Genomic DNA, 19,215 nt, shown 5'->3' on the forward strand with positions numbered 1-19,215 from the left:
AAGGACATTTTTAAACAGTCAGGGCAATTAACCATTGGAACGGGAGTTTTGATAGATTCTCCATGACTGGTAATTTTAAAATCAAGATTGGATGTGTTCTGTAAAAGATATGCTGTAGGAATTATTTTGGAGAAACTTTATGGTCTGTGTTTTACGGGAAGTCAGACTAGATGATCAAATTAATCCCTTCTGATCTATGGGTCACTTCTTGTAGCAGCTTGGACTCCAAATTAGGATTTCCGTGGTTCTAATTGCATAAAACCATACACCTTTACCCTACCCCCATTCACTCCATCCCCACATCTGTCTGTTTCTTGATCTCCTATCCCCTCATTAATTTGCTTATTTTCACCAGGCAGGGCAAAGGAGTTGAGGTCCAGGAGGGGATGAGGGTTCTGCCTGGGTGTGTTGGCTCTGGGATGAGGCCAGAAATTAGTGGTTCAGAATGCAGAGGGGAATGCAGGTCTGGGGTAGGGAGTATTGGATGTGGCCAGTCTGCTGATTCATCTAGCCAGCTATGGGAGGCAGTGATGGCTGAGTGGCTTGAGGCTTGGTTTGCCAAACCCAGAGTTGTGAACGCAATTGTTAAAGGATCTGGAACAAATATATTAAAAAAAAAAATCTGTGGGGAATGGTGTGAGTACAGGGGACTGAACTCAATGACCCCTTAAGGTCCCCTCCAGCTCTATGAGATATATGACCCCTTTCATCTCCATAGATGGTGGTTAGCAGCAGCAGTGAGGATCTACAGTGTTTGAGTCTGCAACTTCTCTCGTGGCTTACCTGTCCAATATTGGATTTACACGGTCAATTGCAATAATCGCACATCAGTCTATTTCCAAATTCTTGAAGCTGAGAGTTTTTTCTTCTAAGATGAAGTTCTTTTGAGTGGCTTGCACATATAATATCGAAAGAAGAGATAAGTGTATTGTTTATTTTTATTTTGTTCATGTTTCTGGTTGATTCTTCACAACCATAAGGGCTAGCCAGGGGCCATAGGGGCTTTTCTGCACTACAGCATTGTCCCACTTTAACTATTTGGATATTATTAAAAGCTATACATCTCCCTCTGCCCCCAAAAATCCCATCAGTGTGCAGGCTCTACTGACATGACTCTATCCTGTGTTAAAGGTGCTTTATACACGTACAGTTATTCCCCTGGGGGAAAGGGAATAATTATATTGCCATAAGTGAGAGGTAGCCGTGTTAGTCTGTACTCCAACAAAGCAAAACAGCAGAAATGTAGCACTTTAAAGACTCACAAAATGATTTATTGGTTGATGAGCTTTCGTGGGACAGACCCACTTCATCAGATCAATTCATTTCCAATACAGATCTGAAGAAGTAGGTCTGCCCCACGAAAGCTCATCAACGAATAAATCATTTTGTTAGTCTTTAAAGTGCTACGTTTCCGCTGCCTTTTTTTTTATACTGCCATAAGTCACCTTTCAGACCAAGGTTTAACTCCGTTCACGCTTGGGATTTTACGGCTATAATTATATGCGTTAAATTACCCCCTTAACGGATCCAGAGTGATACTGGCGAAACTTTCAGGTGTGGGGCGACCCCTCCTCTGAAATGAAATCAGCAGTTGGGAGAGCGAGGCGCTGCGGGGGGCTGCGGCCGTCCGGCAGGGAGCAGCAGCGCGGACCTCCAGCATGCGCTGGCCTGGCGGCCGGAGGGAAGAAATCAGCCTTTGTGTTTGCACCGCGGGAGCGGGGCATTGCCACACGCTCACCCCACACCTTGGTGTGGTTCACCTTCTCTGCCCAGCCCCTCCCTGTGACTGTGCCACCTCCGCCCCGAGCCCTGCCTCCCGCCCGCTGCCGAGCAGGCTGAGCAACCCTCTGCTCGCCTCGCCTCGCCCCGCCCCGCGGGGTTGGTGCAGGGGGCCGCCATCAGTCCTGCGTGCTCCCGGCGGCCCAGCCAGGTGGGAGGCAGGCGGGCGAGGGGAGTCTCGAACCGGCCGACCCGCAGCCTGGAGGTTGAAAGGGGAAGAGGGACAGCGGCTCCGGGAGCGCCTGGCGCCGCGCGGTGCATTCTGGGACCCGCACTGATTTGGGCCCGAGCCGCAGAGGGCGCTGGGAAGAGCGGCCGGAGACGGAGGGGACGCGAGGCAGCGGCGGGTTCGGGGCCCGGCCAGCCGCTCTGAGGGGAGCCTGCCCAGCCCAGCCCAGCCGCCGGCCCCGGGATCACCGCTGGCCCTCGGCCGCCGCCGCCGCCCGGGCACGGCGTGGCACCGCCTTGGCCAGTCGCGCACCGTCCACCGTGGAGGTGGCGGCGGAGGGAGCCGGGCCGGGCCAGGAGAGAGCCGAGCGCCGGGACAACCTGTGGCCCCGGGACCCGGCCGAGAGAAGCGCCCCGGCGGCCGGGCCCCTCTGCAAGTCCAGCTCGCGCCTCGGGACTCCCCAGCCCGACTCCTCGCTGAGGCTCCCGGGAGCGCAGACTACTCCAGCCGCTCGGGGAGCGAGGCCTCCGGGAGAGGGGCCCTTCCCTAGGCCGGTGCCTGCGCTCCCCTGGGGCCTGCGGCTGGGGAAAGCCGCCTGCCGGCTCCGAGATCCGCTCCCTGGAGGTCTACGGAGGGGCTGGGGCCTCCGCGCGAGACCCCAGCAGAGCCAGGACCTGGGCTGCAAACCATCGGTCGGGGCTTCTCCCGGGAGCCGCTTTCCCCACCTGTGGGTACCCCGTTGTTTGGCTTTAGAGAGAAGGCTGGTCACTGGGCTGGAGCAGGACCTCTGGGCGCCGGAGCCCCTTCTCGAGAACTAGTGGTTTGAGGGTGATTGTTAGTGGACGGAACAAATAACCCCAATACAAATACCCCCGCGCGACTTCCAAAACAGCCTTCAGCAGCCCCCACCGCTGGGATTATAAATGTGTATGAGAAGACCTAGGGAACTGAGGGAAGGAAAGGATCCTACTGTTACTATCAGGGGGAAAAAGAGAAAACTCTCCCGAATATCCAACAAGAAGCGCCACCCCCCCTTATTGTTCCTATTTTTATTCTTTTGAATAAGGCAATTGCGACCTTAGACGGATTTCTGAACCATGCACTGTTGAAGCTTGTTGCACCAGCAGGGTGGAAGTGGCTTTGCCTTTGTACATGCTTCCCCCCACCGGAGCTGTGGGCCATCAGCTGAGAGAGGGGAAGCTGAGACTGGTTTCTTTCCACCCACAGTTTTCTGCCTTGAAGTGTTTATTGGTCTGCTGAAACAAATATTGCTGCTCCTATTGGACTACTCTTTGCTCAACAGATTTATTTATCCTTTTGCGTGGGGGTGTACCCAAGGTCGATGGCCGCTCTTCAGTCTGAAAGGTGTCTGAGCATCACAGAAAGCTGCTAAAAGAACAGAGAAGATCTGGTGGTGTTGGAATTTTGGGGACTCTTTTCAAGCTGTTTGGTTTCTTCGAACAAGGTAAATAAAATTAGTGGTGTTTAAAATAAAGAGTCTCTGATGGTTTAAAATGACTTTTAATAAAAGTGAGACTCTCTCTGAAGTACGTTGTAAAAGAGTAAGATCTTCAAATTAAATTCTGAAATGTAAGCTTATTCAGTAGATTTGGAGGAGAATAATTTCAGTTGCTTTAGATGGGCAGATGAAATATAGTGTGTGTTCATGTTATACCAGTTGCAAACATGGCAGATGTGTGCAATATATTTTTTTCAATCTGTGTATTAATATTGATTGTTTCTCTGTTTGTTTGTGTTTTGTTTGCATATGGATTCTTGTAAGCTAGAAGGTTAAGGCACACTCTGTCTCAAGAATTCCTGAAGGTCTTAGTGGCTCAGTGCTAATGCTAAAAACAATGCGTTCTCTTTTCCACTGGTTTTTAAATTTGAGGAATAGAAGTTCTCCAAGTTCTGTTTCTAAGTGATTTTGGCATAGCATTTAAAAGGGATGGCAAGGTTCGACTTACATTGATGATCTTCCAAGTTTGAGCTACAGTTGTTAAGGCTGTGTTGCCTTTTTTACCATGCATGATGGCACCAAAATACTCTCTCATTTTTATTAAACTTCTGTGCCCCAGTCTGTTTTTCCTTTTACAGGCACATTTTAAAATTGATATCTGTAGTGATAGTGTAATGTACTGCAGGAATATGTTGAAGTCTTACTAGTTTAAAAAGTACACTTATTTAAGTGGTTTGATGTCCTTTCAGATCCTTAAATTTGGTTTTCTTTTTCCCTGGGCTAATCTATATGACTTTTCCAAATGCTGCATCCAGAGGCAGAAATGTGCTACTGCTAATTTTTTTGCACTAGTCTGCTGTAGTAAAGATTGTATGGCCAGTATAACAAGCTCAAAGTACTGGAGCTCTGTCATGAATTAATCCAGCTGTCTTGATGTCACAATACTGTTTCACAAGTTTGAGGGGTCATGTCTTGCTCTTTCAAATTAGATGTGCCATTCAGTTGTTAATTGGTTTAATAGTGTTGTTTTTGCTATGTGTGGCTTCAGTGCTTTTTGAAAGTTCCAGCAACTTTTTATTATAAAAGGCATAAATCTCAGAAAATGAGGTCAGTAGTATTATCTTGTGGTTCAAGGATAGACCTTATCAGCCATCTGAGGATCCACAACTCCCATAGAAGATGATTGTATGAGTGATCTCCATCATCATCACAGAAATACAGCTTTGCAAGAAAATCACAAGGTCTTTAATGGGAAGTGGCATCAATATTTATGAGAACAGTCTTCATTAAATTGGTTCACTGGACACATTTTAAGTTATGTTAGCCTCCAATGTTGGTATTGATGGCAAAGTCAAATTGATGTATTATGGCTCCTAATTTTTTCGGGTAGAGGCAAAATTCTTGTGCGTATTGGTTTACAGACATTTAGTTTGGAGTTATAGTCCTTGCACATTTTGCTTCTTATTATTAACTTTGTTTTTTTTGTTTTTTTTATTTCAAGATGATGTGTGAGGTGATGCCAACTATCAGCGAGGCAGAGATTCCCTCAGGGGGGAATGGTGGCCATGGTACAGGCTCCCCTTTACAGTCAGAAGCGGATTCCCATTTTGAGCAGTTAATGGTGTCTATGTTGGAGGAACGGGATCGACTTTTGGATACACTAAGAGAAACTCAAGAAACGCTAGTATTGACCCAGGGCAAGCTACATGAAGTCAGTCATGAAAGAGATTCATTGCAGAGACAGCTCAATACTGCACTTCCACAGGTATGGATGTTTTGACTGACAGACATAATCTTAACTTTTTGTTTGTTTTTTATAATTTACATGTGAATAAAATGTTTCAGAGAGCACGTAGGGGCTGTTTTTTGGAAGGAAAGTAGACTTGTCCAGTAGCTTTTATTTAAAACTTAGGTAATACATAGCACAGAAACTTCTAAAATAAGTGGCAAAAAGTTTGAAAGGTTAGGTCTGACATGGGAGCGCAGTAGCAAAGTATCAGAGTAGTAGTTTCAGAACACTGCAGAATTAACTGAGGTGCATTCTGGGGTTGGGTTTGTTTTTTTTGCTTTCCACTGAAATATTAGCTGTTGGTCTCTGCGGGAGGCAAAATAGTAAAGAACATGATTAAATATATATCGTGTTGATATGTAGGCATTGTAGTGTCTGGTCAGGAATAGTGAACAGTATATATACACCACCCTGTTTTTATCCAGTTCTAGTTAAAGGGATACAGTCAAAGTTGGCAAGCACTGCTGCCCCCAAAAGACTTGTACTTAGTTTTTTAGGACCCATTTATTTTAAGACTGCTGCTCTGCTCTAGCAGCAACTCTATAGTAACCAGTGTGTAGCCTTCCTCCATGACTTTGCACTTCTCACAAGATGCTTGTTTGCTCATTACTTGTGAATATACTGATCTTAGAATAGTGTGTAACACATTTATTTAAAGTAAACCTACCTTCTTGAAAAGTTTGGATTACCCTTTGCACACACTAATATAAAACTGCTGTATTTTTGCAGGTAAAGTACCTTCCTGTCACAAATATAATCACTGTGATATGGCAAATTACACTACAACTCATCCTAATACAATACAATATTGATATTTAGTCAAAGTATATATGCTACTGTAGTAGTGTTTCAGCAGTATGATGAAATAATTAACTGAGGCCAAAACTTTGACAAATGATCAAATGTTGGGTGTCCAACTTAAGACTAAATGCTTAAATTTCAGAGAAGCTTAACATCCACCTTCAGCTTCTATTAAATTCAGAAAGATCTCTGTGGGTTTAACAAATTTTGAAAATAACGTCCAAAGTGTCTCAAGTTGGGCAGTCAAAGCTGGTTGCCGTTTCTTTAATGTGCTAGTCTTTGTCAGCTGCAGGTGAAAAACACCACATGGAATAGAGGGTTGGAGGGTGTTCGAATGAGCAGGAATTCGGGAAAAACGCTTTCAAAATGGGGTAAATATGCACCAGATTGATGTGGAAACTAACATGTCTTGCATTTGAAACTACTTGAACTCACTCTTAAAAACTGATACTGTTTCAGGTTGAACATTCCTTTAAACATTCTTTTTCCTAGTGGACAACCAAAATTAGTGAGAGGGCTGCATGCACCCCTCCTTCATCTCACCGAAATGCATGGGCAACCTCTGGCCTGCAGCCCACATACCCTCCTTCCTTCACCCTCTCCCATGTGTCTCTTGGGCGCTGGAGAACTGGAGCGCCACACTACTACTACTCCCCATCCCTCTCAGCACTTCTGGAGCACCATGAGTATGTTGATGAATAAGCAGCTTTTCTCCAAGCAACTCCATCCCCGTTTCTCCCCAACCTTCCCAGAGCTTCAACAGCTGATTCTCATTCAAGCTCAAGAATCCAGATGGAGGTACAGAGACAGTGCGTGAATCAGCAGAATCTTGATGTTCTGGGAGTGCTGGGGCAGCAGGAAGTAGTAGCAACTGTGGGGTCCAGGTGCGCAGAGGTGCATGCGTGTGGGAGGGCAGATGCGGTCCACAGGTCACAGATGGAATCCCACTGGGCTGTAGTTTGCCTTCCACTGCAGTAGGCTCCTTGTTTGCCCATTGACTTTTTCAGGTGAGGGTGGGAGCTGGCCCACTGTAGGTGTGTCATTAGCATTAAGATGATTTTGTGAGAACTAATTCCATCACATAAGGAGTACAGCACTGTACTGTACTTTTATTAATGAAGTATTTGGTAAGAATTGATTTAGAACACGGGTGTCCAACCTTTTTTCTTTGGGGGGGCCACATGGCAATTTTTAATGTGGTCTGGGGGGGGCGAACACAAAATAGCACCACCCTACAGGCTTAAACCCCTCAGGGCACTAAAGTGTCCCCTGCCTACCCCCAGTCTTAACCCCCCTTGCGGCTCCAAACCTGCTCTGCAGCAGCTGACCCCATGCCCCAACCACTGGGGCTCTGCAGCAGCTGGCCCCGTGAGCTGGATAAAAAGGTGCCTGTTGGACACCTCAATTTAGAAGTTGATTTTTAGTCATATGGTTACCAGCATATTAACTAAGCAGTAGTTTTTGAACTTGTTACAGCTTAATTTGTGGTTGTTACTTTGTGCAGTTTTCCTTAGTGAGCTGCTTATTTTTTTTTTCAGTAGTACTTCCCCTTTCCATATACTACAGTAATATTCAGGCTTGCAATAGAATGCACAGTTGTTAAATCACTTATGAAAACTCCAGAGCTCTGTGTGAAAGAAGAAATGCAAAATGTGCCAGGATAACTGTATTTGTAATAGTAATGCATTTTTTATTTTTGTGCTCTGATTACTGATCAAGGTTCTCAATCTATTGTGCAGTCTGCATAGGTTGTGGGGGGGTCCACCTGTGCAGGTTCAATTCGTACTATTGTAGTTCAGTCACTGTTTATTTATAAATGATATCCTTTATAAATTCATACAATTGTCTTGTAGTTTGTGGTCTGAACGCAGTATGGTAAAAGAAAAATCTACTTCTTGGATGCATACCAGGGACAGCTGATATTCTTGTTCAGTCAGTTACTAAAAGGCCTGTAATAGCTCATGGAATGCTGTGACATAATGCATAGGCTACTACAATAAAAGAAGAAAACTATTTCCTACTGTCAGTGCTTTTTAAATTGTTTGAATAGAAGTGCATTAGCCAGAGAACTCACCTAAATGAAACTGATCGTAGTATTGGTCAATTTCTATGTTGCCCAGAGCAATGCTTGCCTCATAGGAGAACTGAACTGCTCTTCCTTTTTGCTTAATTGTAGTCGATACACATCAAATGTGTTCTGAACCGGTAGGATGCACTTAATGCATGAACAGAGTATGGGAAGCTTTTGTAATCTTGGCAGTGCTAAGGATGGTTCTGGTTAGCACTGTATTAGACTTTTCTGTAAATCTTCCATTTAATGGGATAATGGGGGGAAGGGTGTCCATTATTCCCAAAAATATGTATTATTAGAAGGTGTGCTAACACATCATTGGTTTTTTGACGTACCGTTTTATATGCTATAAAAACAGTGTTATATGGCTTAGAATTATTTATCTTCAGTATTCATGATAGTCTTCAGAATTTCTTTATTTCAAAAAATCTAGTTTATGTAAGTGAGGAATGAGAATTGCATTGTGCCTACGAGTCTTTGAGCTTCTAGGGGAAAGCAGAATCTGAAAGAGGAGAAAAGCTGCTTATAGTTTTGGTCTGATTCTAGGCTTTATTATGGTAACTGTATATAGTATTTTATTTTAAGTTTCTGATCCACATTCATTTTTGTACCAATTTTTAATATCCACATTTCACCACTTTTGGAGATGTAAATATTAATTGTGAGTAGTTGCAAATTGTGTTCAAGTGAGTTCAGGTATAGTTATGGTAGTAAAAAAATGCTTGGGTAAATAACCATACAAACATTTTTCTCAGGCCATAAAGTGAACGTGAAAAGTCCATTTTTTACTTTCCCAAATTCATTGGGAGAACATGAGCAGATAAATCAAATAAAATTGTGTTCTTGCAACATTGTGTTGAACATTTATATTAAGACCTTTTTAAGACCATGGTTTACAGTAATACCTATGTCGCACTGGCCAGGGTTCAATTGACTCACCTTCATAATTATTGAAATTTTCAACAACAATTTACTTCAATTGTGTTGGTGTGTCCTGAAGAAAAATAATCTGGAGTTTCATAGATTAGAATCAATCTTTAATTGCAGTCAGACATGATAGACACAAATATAGTGTATTCCCTGTGGGAAGTACCATTATTTGACACACATTGTTGCAGTTGGTTTCCTAAGGATCTTAGGTATAGCCATATTTTGAGAAGCATTACAAATGATTATTGACAGGGTCTCTTTAATGGCTTCCAATTGAAAGAAATTACAGTAAACTCTTTCATGTCTGGCAGCTCTGGGATTGGGAGATTGCCAGATATTCAAATATTTTGGATAACAGAGGGGAATGCCTAGCAATGCATCACATCTAACCTTGTTTTTCTTTAGTGTTAAGAAACAAAAATGTATGCAGAGTACTTTAGTTACCAACCATAGTAGTGCACACTGTAAACTTACACTATATTTGCTGTATGTATTTGTATTTACTTTCACTATGCTGTACAGTAAACCTTCCATTTAATGGACTAATAGGGGAAGGGCTGACCGTTATGTCAGACGCTTAACAGAGAATTCATACAGACTTATTCAGTACCTTCAATGAATTTATATTGACATACTGACACTGTGCTTGGGACTGTGCAAGGCTTTTTTTCTTATGTTTCTAGCATATTTCATGGTAGTTTTATTTAATAAAAAATAAAATTCTCTGTTTATGGACTTGAGTGGAATTGAATTGCATCTGTTTTGAGCTTGATCCATAACCAAAGAGGATGGTTTAAATTATTTTACTACATTCTGAATTAGCCCATTTCACTTTTTAATGTAATGTTGGGTTGGGAATGTCATCTGTTTTAAACATTTTTCATAAAAAGATTATAGTAATGAGCACTGATCCATTTTTTTCCTAGTGCAGTTGAATAGATCTTACTGAAGAATACTAAATGGAATTAATTCTTTCTTTCCCCTTTGAAAAATGTTTTTCGACAGAATGGTATGCTTCAGAGCTTTAGGCTACATCTACACTGTGGGAAAAATTCAAATTTAAGGCAGTTAGCTTGATATTAAAATGTTACTGTCCTTCACTGTAAATAACATTAGCTCAAATTAGGGAGCATTAATATTGATATCATAATATTGTTGGAACCGGCTGGGTATAGCATCAAGTTTGATTTCAAAATTTAGAATAAAGGCCAGTGTGGAAGCTCAATGTCTTAAAATCGAATTTATTAGCCTCCTGAAGTGTCCTGTATGTCTCCCACAAAGCTATGTGGTTACCTGCCAGGTATGGCCACTTCCTTCTCTGCTACTGTCCAGGTGCACGTGAAGGAGATCACAGGAAGCCCACAAATTTGAATTTGAAATCATTAGCACCTAGGCCTGGAAATATAAAGGGCTCCCACAATGAAAAATTCCTTTTACTCATTGCATCCCATTGGTAGCCATCTCATCAACAGCCATCTCCTGTAATCGTGAACACTCAGCAACCAGGCATGCAAATATAAAGGGTGCCCATAACGGAAAAATTCTTTTACCCATTGCATCTGATGCATAGATAGCCATTGCACCGCACCAGTAGCAGTCCATCATTAGCCATCTCCTGCAATCATGAGCACTTAGGATCGTGATCTGCCTAGTAGTTCTCAGGCTTGCAAGAGAGCTCCAGTGTGGACCCATCAGGAAATTCTGGATCTTCTTGCAGTTTGGGGAGAGGAATCCGTGGAGAGCAGACTTGGGGTGTCCGAGAGAAATGTGGAGCTCTGTGACAAGATGTCACGTAAGATGACTGCCAGAGGTTACTCCCGGGATTTTGTGCAACGCTGGGTGAAGGTGAAAGAACTCCAGCAGGTGTATCACAAGGTGAGGGTAGCCAATTGGTGGTTTTCTATGGATCTGTGCCCCTAAGAAGAGTGTTAGTGTTTCTGGGCATGGAGCACTTCTTTTTTTGGGGATCTCCTTGAAGGCCTCATCCAGGCATTCTTGTATTTTTTTTTTTTTTTGTTTTTGTTTTTTGGATGAGGTTTTTGAGCAGGCCTGATTTTATTGTGGCTTCCACTGTAGCACACCTTGCCACACCAGCAACAAGGTAAGGTAGCCATCTGATTTCATAGCACCATACAGCATTTTGGCAAACTTTCCAGGCTTGTGGTCACAGAGGAAGAGCAGCTCTTTGTCAATATCTGTTAGTTTTAGGAGGGTAATGTCATCTTTGGCAACCTAAAGAAGCATGGGAATTTGGATTGGATGGTTTTTTTGCAATGCTTCTAGCCATTTTACATTTCCCTGGAGTTCATGGCTGCACTATGTGACTGACATGCCCTCCATCTCTCCTCTTCTGTGTGGGTGGCAGGCTCTCCGAGCCTTCTCCCCTCCCATGTCCCTTTCTTCCTGCACTGTTTTTCACTTCACAGAGATCCCTTCTCATGCAGGTGTTCATGCGGCTGGAATGGAGCCCTTCACCTCCCCCCCCACCAATGATGCAGCTGCCGGGCTCTGTGGACCCTGCTACCACAAACCGGCATGTGCAGCATAGGTGGGTTTGCCCTCCTTTACATGGCCTTTTTTCTCTGAAGGCTGCTCTGGTGACCATGGGGAACTTTTGTACCCCAACCTGGCAGATGGCTTGAAAACTGTCCACCTCCCCCGGATTTCTTTTCACTTTAAATGGATCCCTCCCCAGCCAGCCAGCCACGTGGCTGTAACAGAATCCCTCCCCACCATCCCACTTCATGATGTGGCTTCCAGTCTGTGTGGGCCTTGCTCCTTGCGTAGGATTGTTCTGTGATGGGGTCGGCACCAGTAAGCATGTGCAGCTGTTCATAATAGCAGCACGTCTGTGGAGATGACCCTGACGGCTGGTTGGCTTCCAGGACTCTGATAGGCCTGCTGAAGTTTTTTCACCTTCACCCAGCAGTGGGTGGAGTCCCAGGAGTAACTCTGGCAGTCGTCTTGCGCAAAATGTGATTGTGAAGATCCATGTTTCTGTTGGCAACCAAAAGTCTCCTTGCCACTGATACCTTTCCCCAAACTGCATGAAGATCCAGAATCTCCTGATGGGTCCACACTGGAGCTCTTTTGCGAGTCTGGGAACTACTAGGCAGATTGCTATTCTGAGTGCTCATCATTGCAGGAGATGGCTAACGATGTGATTGCTACTGATGCAGTGCAATGGTTTGATGCAATGGGTAAAAGAATTTTTCCATTAAGGGCACCCTTTATATTTGCACGCCTGGTTGCTGATGAATTCAAATTCAAATGTAATCAAAAATTCATGGGCTTCCTGTGACTTCCTTCCTGTGCATCCGGATGGAGACCTGCAAAGGAAGTGGCCATACTCGGCAGGTAACCACATAGCTTTGTGCAGTACATACGAGAAGCTTCTGGAGACTTAATAAATTCCCTTTAAAGAGGTGTCATGCCCACACTGGCCTTTATTGGAAATTTTAAATTCAAACTTGAGGCTGCACCTACCTGGTTCTCACAATATTATGATATCAGTATTGGTGCTCCCTAAATCAAGCTACTGGTATTTACAGCGAAGACAATCACTGAACTAACAATTGAACTAATTGCCTTAAATTCAAATTTATCTCATCGTGTAGATGCAGTCTTATTTCCTGTTTTTGTTTTTTTTTTGTCCTGTCAGGCTTTTTCTGTGGATTGGAGAAAATTAATAATTTAAGAAAATCTGATATTTTTTACTTGAATATATTTAAAATTTAAAGTACTTAATTAAAATAATACAAGTAAGATAAACTTGTTGTTAAAGGTTTAGATGACATAGTGCATATTTTTTGTTTTAAAGAAAGTTAGATTGACGAATTGGTAGAAATCATAACCATGGAATACCAGAGTTTGTGGAGGTGCTAAATCAGCTTTTGACAGCAATAGCCTCCTGTGCCGGTGGAGTATTTTTTTCCATCTGTTTATTCATCTAGTTCCATTTAAAGATACTTCTCAGTTGAGAAGCCAGTTGAGAGTTGAAAAGGCTAGAAAGCTTTTTTTTGTCTTCCAGTATATTAACAAAAACAAAAAAGCGGGGCAGAGTCTGTTTTGGTATGGCTATGATCTGAAGAAGTGGTTCTGTCCCACGAAAGCTCATCACCTAATAAATTATTTTGTCAGTCTTCAAAGTGCTACTGGACTGCTTTCTGTTTTGATAGTATATAGACTAGCACAGCTTTCTGTCTGTTAGTATTAACAAAACCAAGGAGTGAGGGAATGAAAGCCACTAGTTTTAAATTTTGAAAGATCTGGTGAACAGAAACAATGAATTCACTTAACTACTGAATACTTTTGTTTAATAAGCATTCATTTTAAATGCAAAATGTGTTAAATTTTTTGACAACAGCTTTTTTCCCATATGTTCCTAACATATTTTAAGGTACTTTAATTTAATAAAAAGTGCTTTTTGTGCACCTTTAACTGTATTGGATTGAATTATATCTATTTTGAGCTTCATACAAATTACAGTTAATTTATTGAGTAAAAAAGAAACAGTAAATACTGTGTAACATTTCAAAATACGTAAAAATTAAGAATAAGTAAATGAGTTATATAATTGCTTAATAGTTATAGTTTAACCCATAGGTCAGCAAAAAGCGGTGAATTTTAATATAAAAGCTATCTTTAGATCCAAATCAACATGTTTTAATTACCAGCTGATGAGAATCAACCTTTCTTTAGAAAAATAAATGTACAAATGCAAAATACAATTAAAACGAATTATATAAATTTAATTAGCCTGAGGGCGTTCTGCGCCAGGCAGTTAAACATTTAAGCTTTAAAAGTTCAGCAAACTCCTCTCGTCAAATATGGAAGCTCCAGCATGGCATTGGGAGCACAGGTTGCACGGAGCTGGGCGATTACTGTTCAGTCCCCTTTCCCTACCCACCCAAAAACATGGACAGACTCAGCAATGAGGTGGTACCCAGCCCTGATGCAGCACAAAAACTGGACATTGGGCATGCTCAGCTGTGCTGGTAAGGTGGTACAATGAGTAATAAAAGCAAACATTCATAAGTTCAAAGGATTTTTCCTGCTCACCTGGTTGAAGGGCCATGTGAGTTCAAAGCGCTCACCAGAGCATTCACATCACACAGGAACACTCTCTGGGTCACCACCTGGGGGCCATTAACGCCAAATTACTATATTTATCCTGTCCTTAATTCAACTTGTGATATCTCCTCAGGCTCTACTCCACTGATTCAGGAGGAGTATGGGGGTGATATTTACGATCCCTTTAGGTCTATTGGAGGGACTGGGCAGTGTAGATTCATTCATTAAGAATTCAACCTAACACTGTATGTGTGGACCTAAATGTGTGGTGTAGACACCAGCTCTCTGACAGGAATAAAAGTGTCTGCACAAAGGAGTGAGGATTTTGCTGGCCTAACTGTGTCAGTATAAATGATAAAAGTACCCCATGTTGACAAGGCCTGTGGCCTCATTATGTGGTGGTGGCAACGTAAAAGGCCTTTAAAGTAGACAAAGGTTGCATCTACACTGTGAGATAAAATCAAATTTAAAGGTATTAGTGACATTTTAATAGCGCACTGTCTTCACTATAAATACCGTTAGCTCGAATTAGTGAGCCCTAATACCAATAACAAAATGTTGATATTACCAGATGGGTATAGCATCAATTTAAAATTTTGAATAAACTAGTGTGGAAATGCCATGTCTTTAATTTGAATTTATTAGTGTCCAAAAGTGTCCCACAAGTGTCCCACAAATCTGCATGGTGACCCACCATGTATGGCTTCTGTCTCTGCTCCTCTCCATCCAGATGTACAGGAAGGTCACAGGAAGCCCCTGAATTTTTGATTGAATTTGAATTCTGCAGCACCCAGGCCTAAAGCTATAAAGGTCTAGACACACAGTTCATGGAGTTGCATAGGGTTGATAGCCCTATCTGCCACATGTGCTGGACAGGCCTGATAGCACAGCTGACCGCTGCTATGCCAATGTCCTCAGAGGGGACACAGCACAGGGAACCCGGGCAGGTTTGGGCAAAGCCTGAATTCTGTTACTGGGTGCTCTGAATTCTGGGAAAGTGCTTTGCTTTCTGGGATTCTAACGTGAAATACCCACAAGCAACCGGGACTAAGGCGCTGTGGGATAGGTACCTGCAATGCACTGCTCACGCTGTTAAACCTGCATAGGGCAATGGGGGTGTGGAAACTTGACATGGAAAAATGGTGTGTTGAATTTCAAGGTTCACATAAATTTGAATTCATAAGAATAAGGTTAAATTCAATTTTTAATAAATTTAATTTTTTATATCATAGGATAGATATAGACAAAGGTTACATTTAAGAATCCCATTTAACATCCCCCTTTTTGCTGCAAGAGCTAGTGAATGGGACTTAGTTTAAATGGTACTTTTTGGTAATTAAACCAGTATTCAGACTGGCTTGTTTTACAGTCTTGCTTGTAAGACGCTGTCTGTTGGTGTAATGAACAAAACCACTTTTCAGCAAAGTGGTTGCCAATAGGTGTGGAAGTGTTGTCCTGACCCTTAATATTTAGAGATTGGCTTAAATGCTGAAGTCGCTTAAATAGCTTAGTCATAATGACGAGAGGCCTTGTTGCAACTCTGCTTGCAAGCAGAAGTTGAGTTGGAAGAAAGTTCTAGACAGAAACCTGTTGTAGTACACACCCAAAGTGTAATGGGCCCCACGCTGGTTGGTGGGAGGGGCTCCCTTAGGGGCTGAGCTGGGCCCTGCACTGGCTGAGAGAGGGGCTGTGGCTGGCACAGGGGGGCAGGGGGGATGGGAGCAGAACATGAAAGAACCTTGCCAGGACAGACAGACAGAGGCAGCAAAAATAATATACACTCGTCCCTCGTTTAAAGAGTATTTTACTTACGAGTACTCAGTAAAATGAGGGACACACATACTTACCATTGTTCACTATGCGAGTGAATTTCCCTGCTTATATGAGCCAGCCATGGGGTCCCTAGCCAGGGGGCAGGGAGACCTGCAGTCCTGCAGCTGGGTCAGCTCCAGTTGCGGGGTCCCTGGCAGGGGGTGGGGAGATCTGCAGCCCTGCCTGGCCTGCTCCCAGTGCTCCCCCTGCGGCAGCTCCCCGGTTGTGCCCCCTTTCTTCCCGCATCCATGCCCGGTCCCAGCATTCCCCCAGCCACCACCAACAACCCCAGCTGGCTCCCAACACCTGTTCCATTCAGAACCCACATCCCCCAGTCCCCGGCTCACTGCACCTCCCCGAGGTACCTCTGCTGCAGCCCGGAGGGACAAGCTGCCACCTTCTCCACCAGAGCCGCCTATGGGTTTTAACCCTCCCTCCATCTCATGGCCCCAAACTGCCCCCAGCCTTTAACCCCCCCCAACCCAAAGTTCACTCTACCTTTCAGAAGCAGCACCACATGTTGCCACTCCTTCCCTGAGTTAGGAGCACTAGGAACCAGTCAGAGACTTTTACATGTATTTTAATGGTAATATAATGTTCCTCGTGCGAGTATTCACCTACAAGCAGAAAGTTGGAACCAGTTGTGCTCGTATAGGGAGGGATTAGCGTATATGTTGATAGAAGTTTATTAACCTGAATGTTCTTGCTGCTGGAATGAAAAATGCAGGTGTTGTTATCTGTGTCAAAAAAGCATATGAGATTTGACAGACTTTTTTGTATTAAAGTGGAGATGGGAGAGTAATAATAACCTTTGTGACATTTAATAGTGCTAACAGCAAGATGTAATTTTTCGTGCAAGTTCTGTGTCTTGTGACCTAGCATGAGTGCATGGGGTAGGAGGGATTTGTAGAAAATGCTGATATCAGTAAGGAATGAAGTGCTACAGTATGCTTCAGTAGCAGTAAAAATGAATGCATACAAATCAGAGAGATGTCATCCTCACTAATTGTAAGAAGAATAAACTTCCTGATTGAGAATGTAATTGCTATGTTAAGGATATATTAAACTCTTGACAAATCTTTCAATGGGTAACTAATCAGAACAGTTTGTTCTCTTTGCCACTAATGTGTACCTGTTTCAGGATGTGTGGAAAGAAGCTTAAAAATCCTTTCCTTTTACACTGCACAAGAAGGTTTACATTCTCCACTGTGGATTTATCTTCAGGAGGGAAGCATGCACAATGAACTTTTGTACTAAAAGCACCGAATCTAAACACACATGCTCCTACTACTAGTTACCTACAGGTCATCTGACCCTTTATGTACTTTTCACACATCTGTTGGAGAGCCAGTGTTCTGCTATAGGACAAGACTGTGATCACAGATTAATAGAACCATATACTGGAAGCACCTTCAGAGGTTGTCAAGTGATGTAGTCAAAATCCATGTAGTTAGGATAGAGGAGTGCATGGCTGAAAACTTCCTTTACTTAATCATAGTAGGAGATTGCAGTTATATTTATGTTAGACAACCTAAACGTTTTCTGTTATAAAAGATTCTTGAGTCAATTTTTAAGCTCTGGGTGCTGGTGTACAGGGAGACAATTCTCTTATCCCTTATGATAATAGACTTCTCCAGCCTCCTAACAGTTAGTTCTGTAGCTTAACTGGTGATATTTTATAGTGCAGTGCTGAAGGTACAGAATTCAAATCATGATGACGCATGACTGTGGGACCCGATAACTGTACATAATTTATTTTAGCCTGTTTTTTAAAGGGAAACTGCAAACTTTTTTGTGGAATGAAACCATTGAAAGTTAGACATGGGACTTACACAATTTTGATTCAGCCTTCTTTCACATATGCACTGTGATACAGTCTTTCATGACAACGTCACACACTGGCTACATCTACACTAGCCCCAGACTTTGAAATGGCCACGCAAATGGCCATTTTGAAGTTTAGTAATGAAGTGCTGAAATGCATATTCAGCGCTTCATTAGCATGCGGGCAGCCGCGGCACTTCGAAATTGATGCGCCTCGCCGCCGTGCGGCTCGTCCTGACGGGGCTCCTTTTCGAAAGGACCCTGCCTACTCCGAAGTAGGCGGGGTCCTTTCAAAAAGGAGCCCCGTCGGGACGAGCCACGCGGCGGCAAGGCGCGTCAATTTCGAAGTGCCGCGGCCGCCCGCATGCTAATGAAGCGCTGAATATGCATTTTAGCTCTTCATTAGTAAACTTCGAAATGGCCATTTGCGTGGCCATTTCGAAGTCTGGGGCTAGTGTAGACACGGCCACTGAGTCCCCCCCCTCCACAGGTCCCCAACTTGTATGCGGTGCAAATTGTATGCATGGGGAAAAGAATTAAAAATAGCTTGCATAATTGAACTTAAATTCTTTTAAAGTGGGTATTAGTAGTTTCAGGAGAAGAGAAATGTACTGGGGAAATTCTTGGTATCTTTTCCTTGAATTACTGTGTTGGATTACAGTACCAAAATGTTTTGACATATCTGTTATGAAGGTGTTTATCTTCATGTTTAGAACTCTGGCAGAGCTTCATTTCTCATTTGTATCTTAATGATAGTTATTTAATACTTGCTAAGATTTTTTTACATTAGCCAGTTTGGTTAAAGAGTATGTTTCACAATTGAGTTTAAATTTTTCAGCCTCCCAGTGTTTCTTATAATCTACCTAACTATTAACCCTCAGGTACCCTTGTATTGCAGATCAATAAAATGAGATTTAATTTTGCTCAGAATGAATGCCAAGTTCTTAACTGGCAAATATATTATATACAGAGAATAATAATCAAAATTGAACATCAACATAAAATTAAAAAATTAAGCACTCATAATGTTAGTTCTGTCTCAAAGGCTGTTTTTGAATTGTTACAAGTATATATCCTTATTGAGCCCAACCTGCTTGAACAAGTTTGGAATTATAATACCAGGCTGTTCATAGATTGGCAAAAAAAAAAAAAAAGCGTGATAAACACTGAAGTGGTGGGGGAGGGGAATCTTGTTGACACTTGCCTAACATGTGGTTTGGTTAACCTCCTACAGATGTTCCCAAAACATTCCCTTTAACATGCTTTGAAAACTTAACTATGCTACTTCTAGCAACAGACCTAACTCTGCAAGCTGGAGGCAAAGATGAATATTAAGGGCTGATGCAGTTTCTCAGCTGCTTGTATAGCTTGCAAACAGGAGCATTGTTCTTTTGAAACTATTGTACAAAATATGTTTTCATAAGTGTCTGTTAAGTTTATCTAGATTTGGTTTCAATAAAACTAGATATTAAATACTCGCATGGTGACTAATTGCCTTAAATACATCA

At 42.7% G+C, this 19,215-nt stretch overlaps 1 protein-coding gene across 4 annotated transcripts in view; it reads left to right on the top strand.

Annotated features, from left to right (window-relative positions):
- The first annotated feature begins 2,078 nt into the window (after positions 1-2,078).
- PPFIA1 (PTPRF interacting protein alpha 1) overlaps positions 2,079-19,215 on the top strand; it is a 114,471-nt gene continuing 97,334 nt past the window's right edge. For all 4 annotated transcript variants that reach the window (XM_074997451.1, XM_074997452.1, XM_074997453.1 and 1 more), the window contains exons 1-2: positions 2,079-3,413; positions 4,909-5,172. In XM_074997451.1, the coding sequence (XP_074853552.1) occupies positions 4,909-5,172 (264 nt within the window). In that variant the 5' untranslated portion in view covers positions 2,079-3,413. The remainder of the gene's footprint in view (positions 3,414-4,908; positions 5,173-19,215) is intronic.

Source organism: Carettochelys insculpta, chromosome 6, assembly GCF_033958435.1.
Source record: "Carettochelys insculpta isolate YL-2023 chromosome 6, ASM3395843v1, whole genome shotgun sequence".
NCBI lineage: Eukaryota > Metazoa > Chordata > Testudines > Carettochelyidae > Carettochelys > Carettochelys insculpta.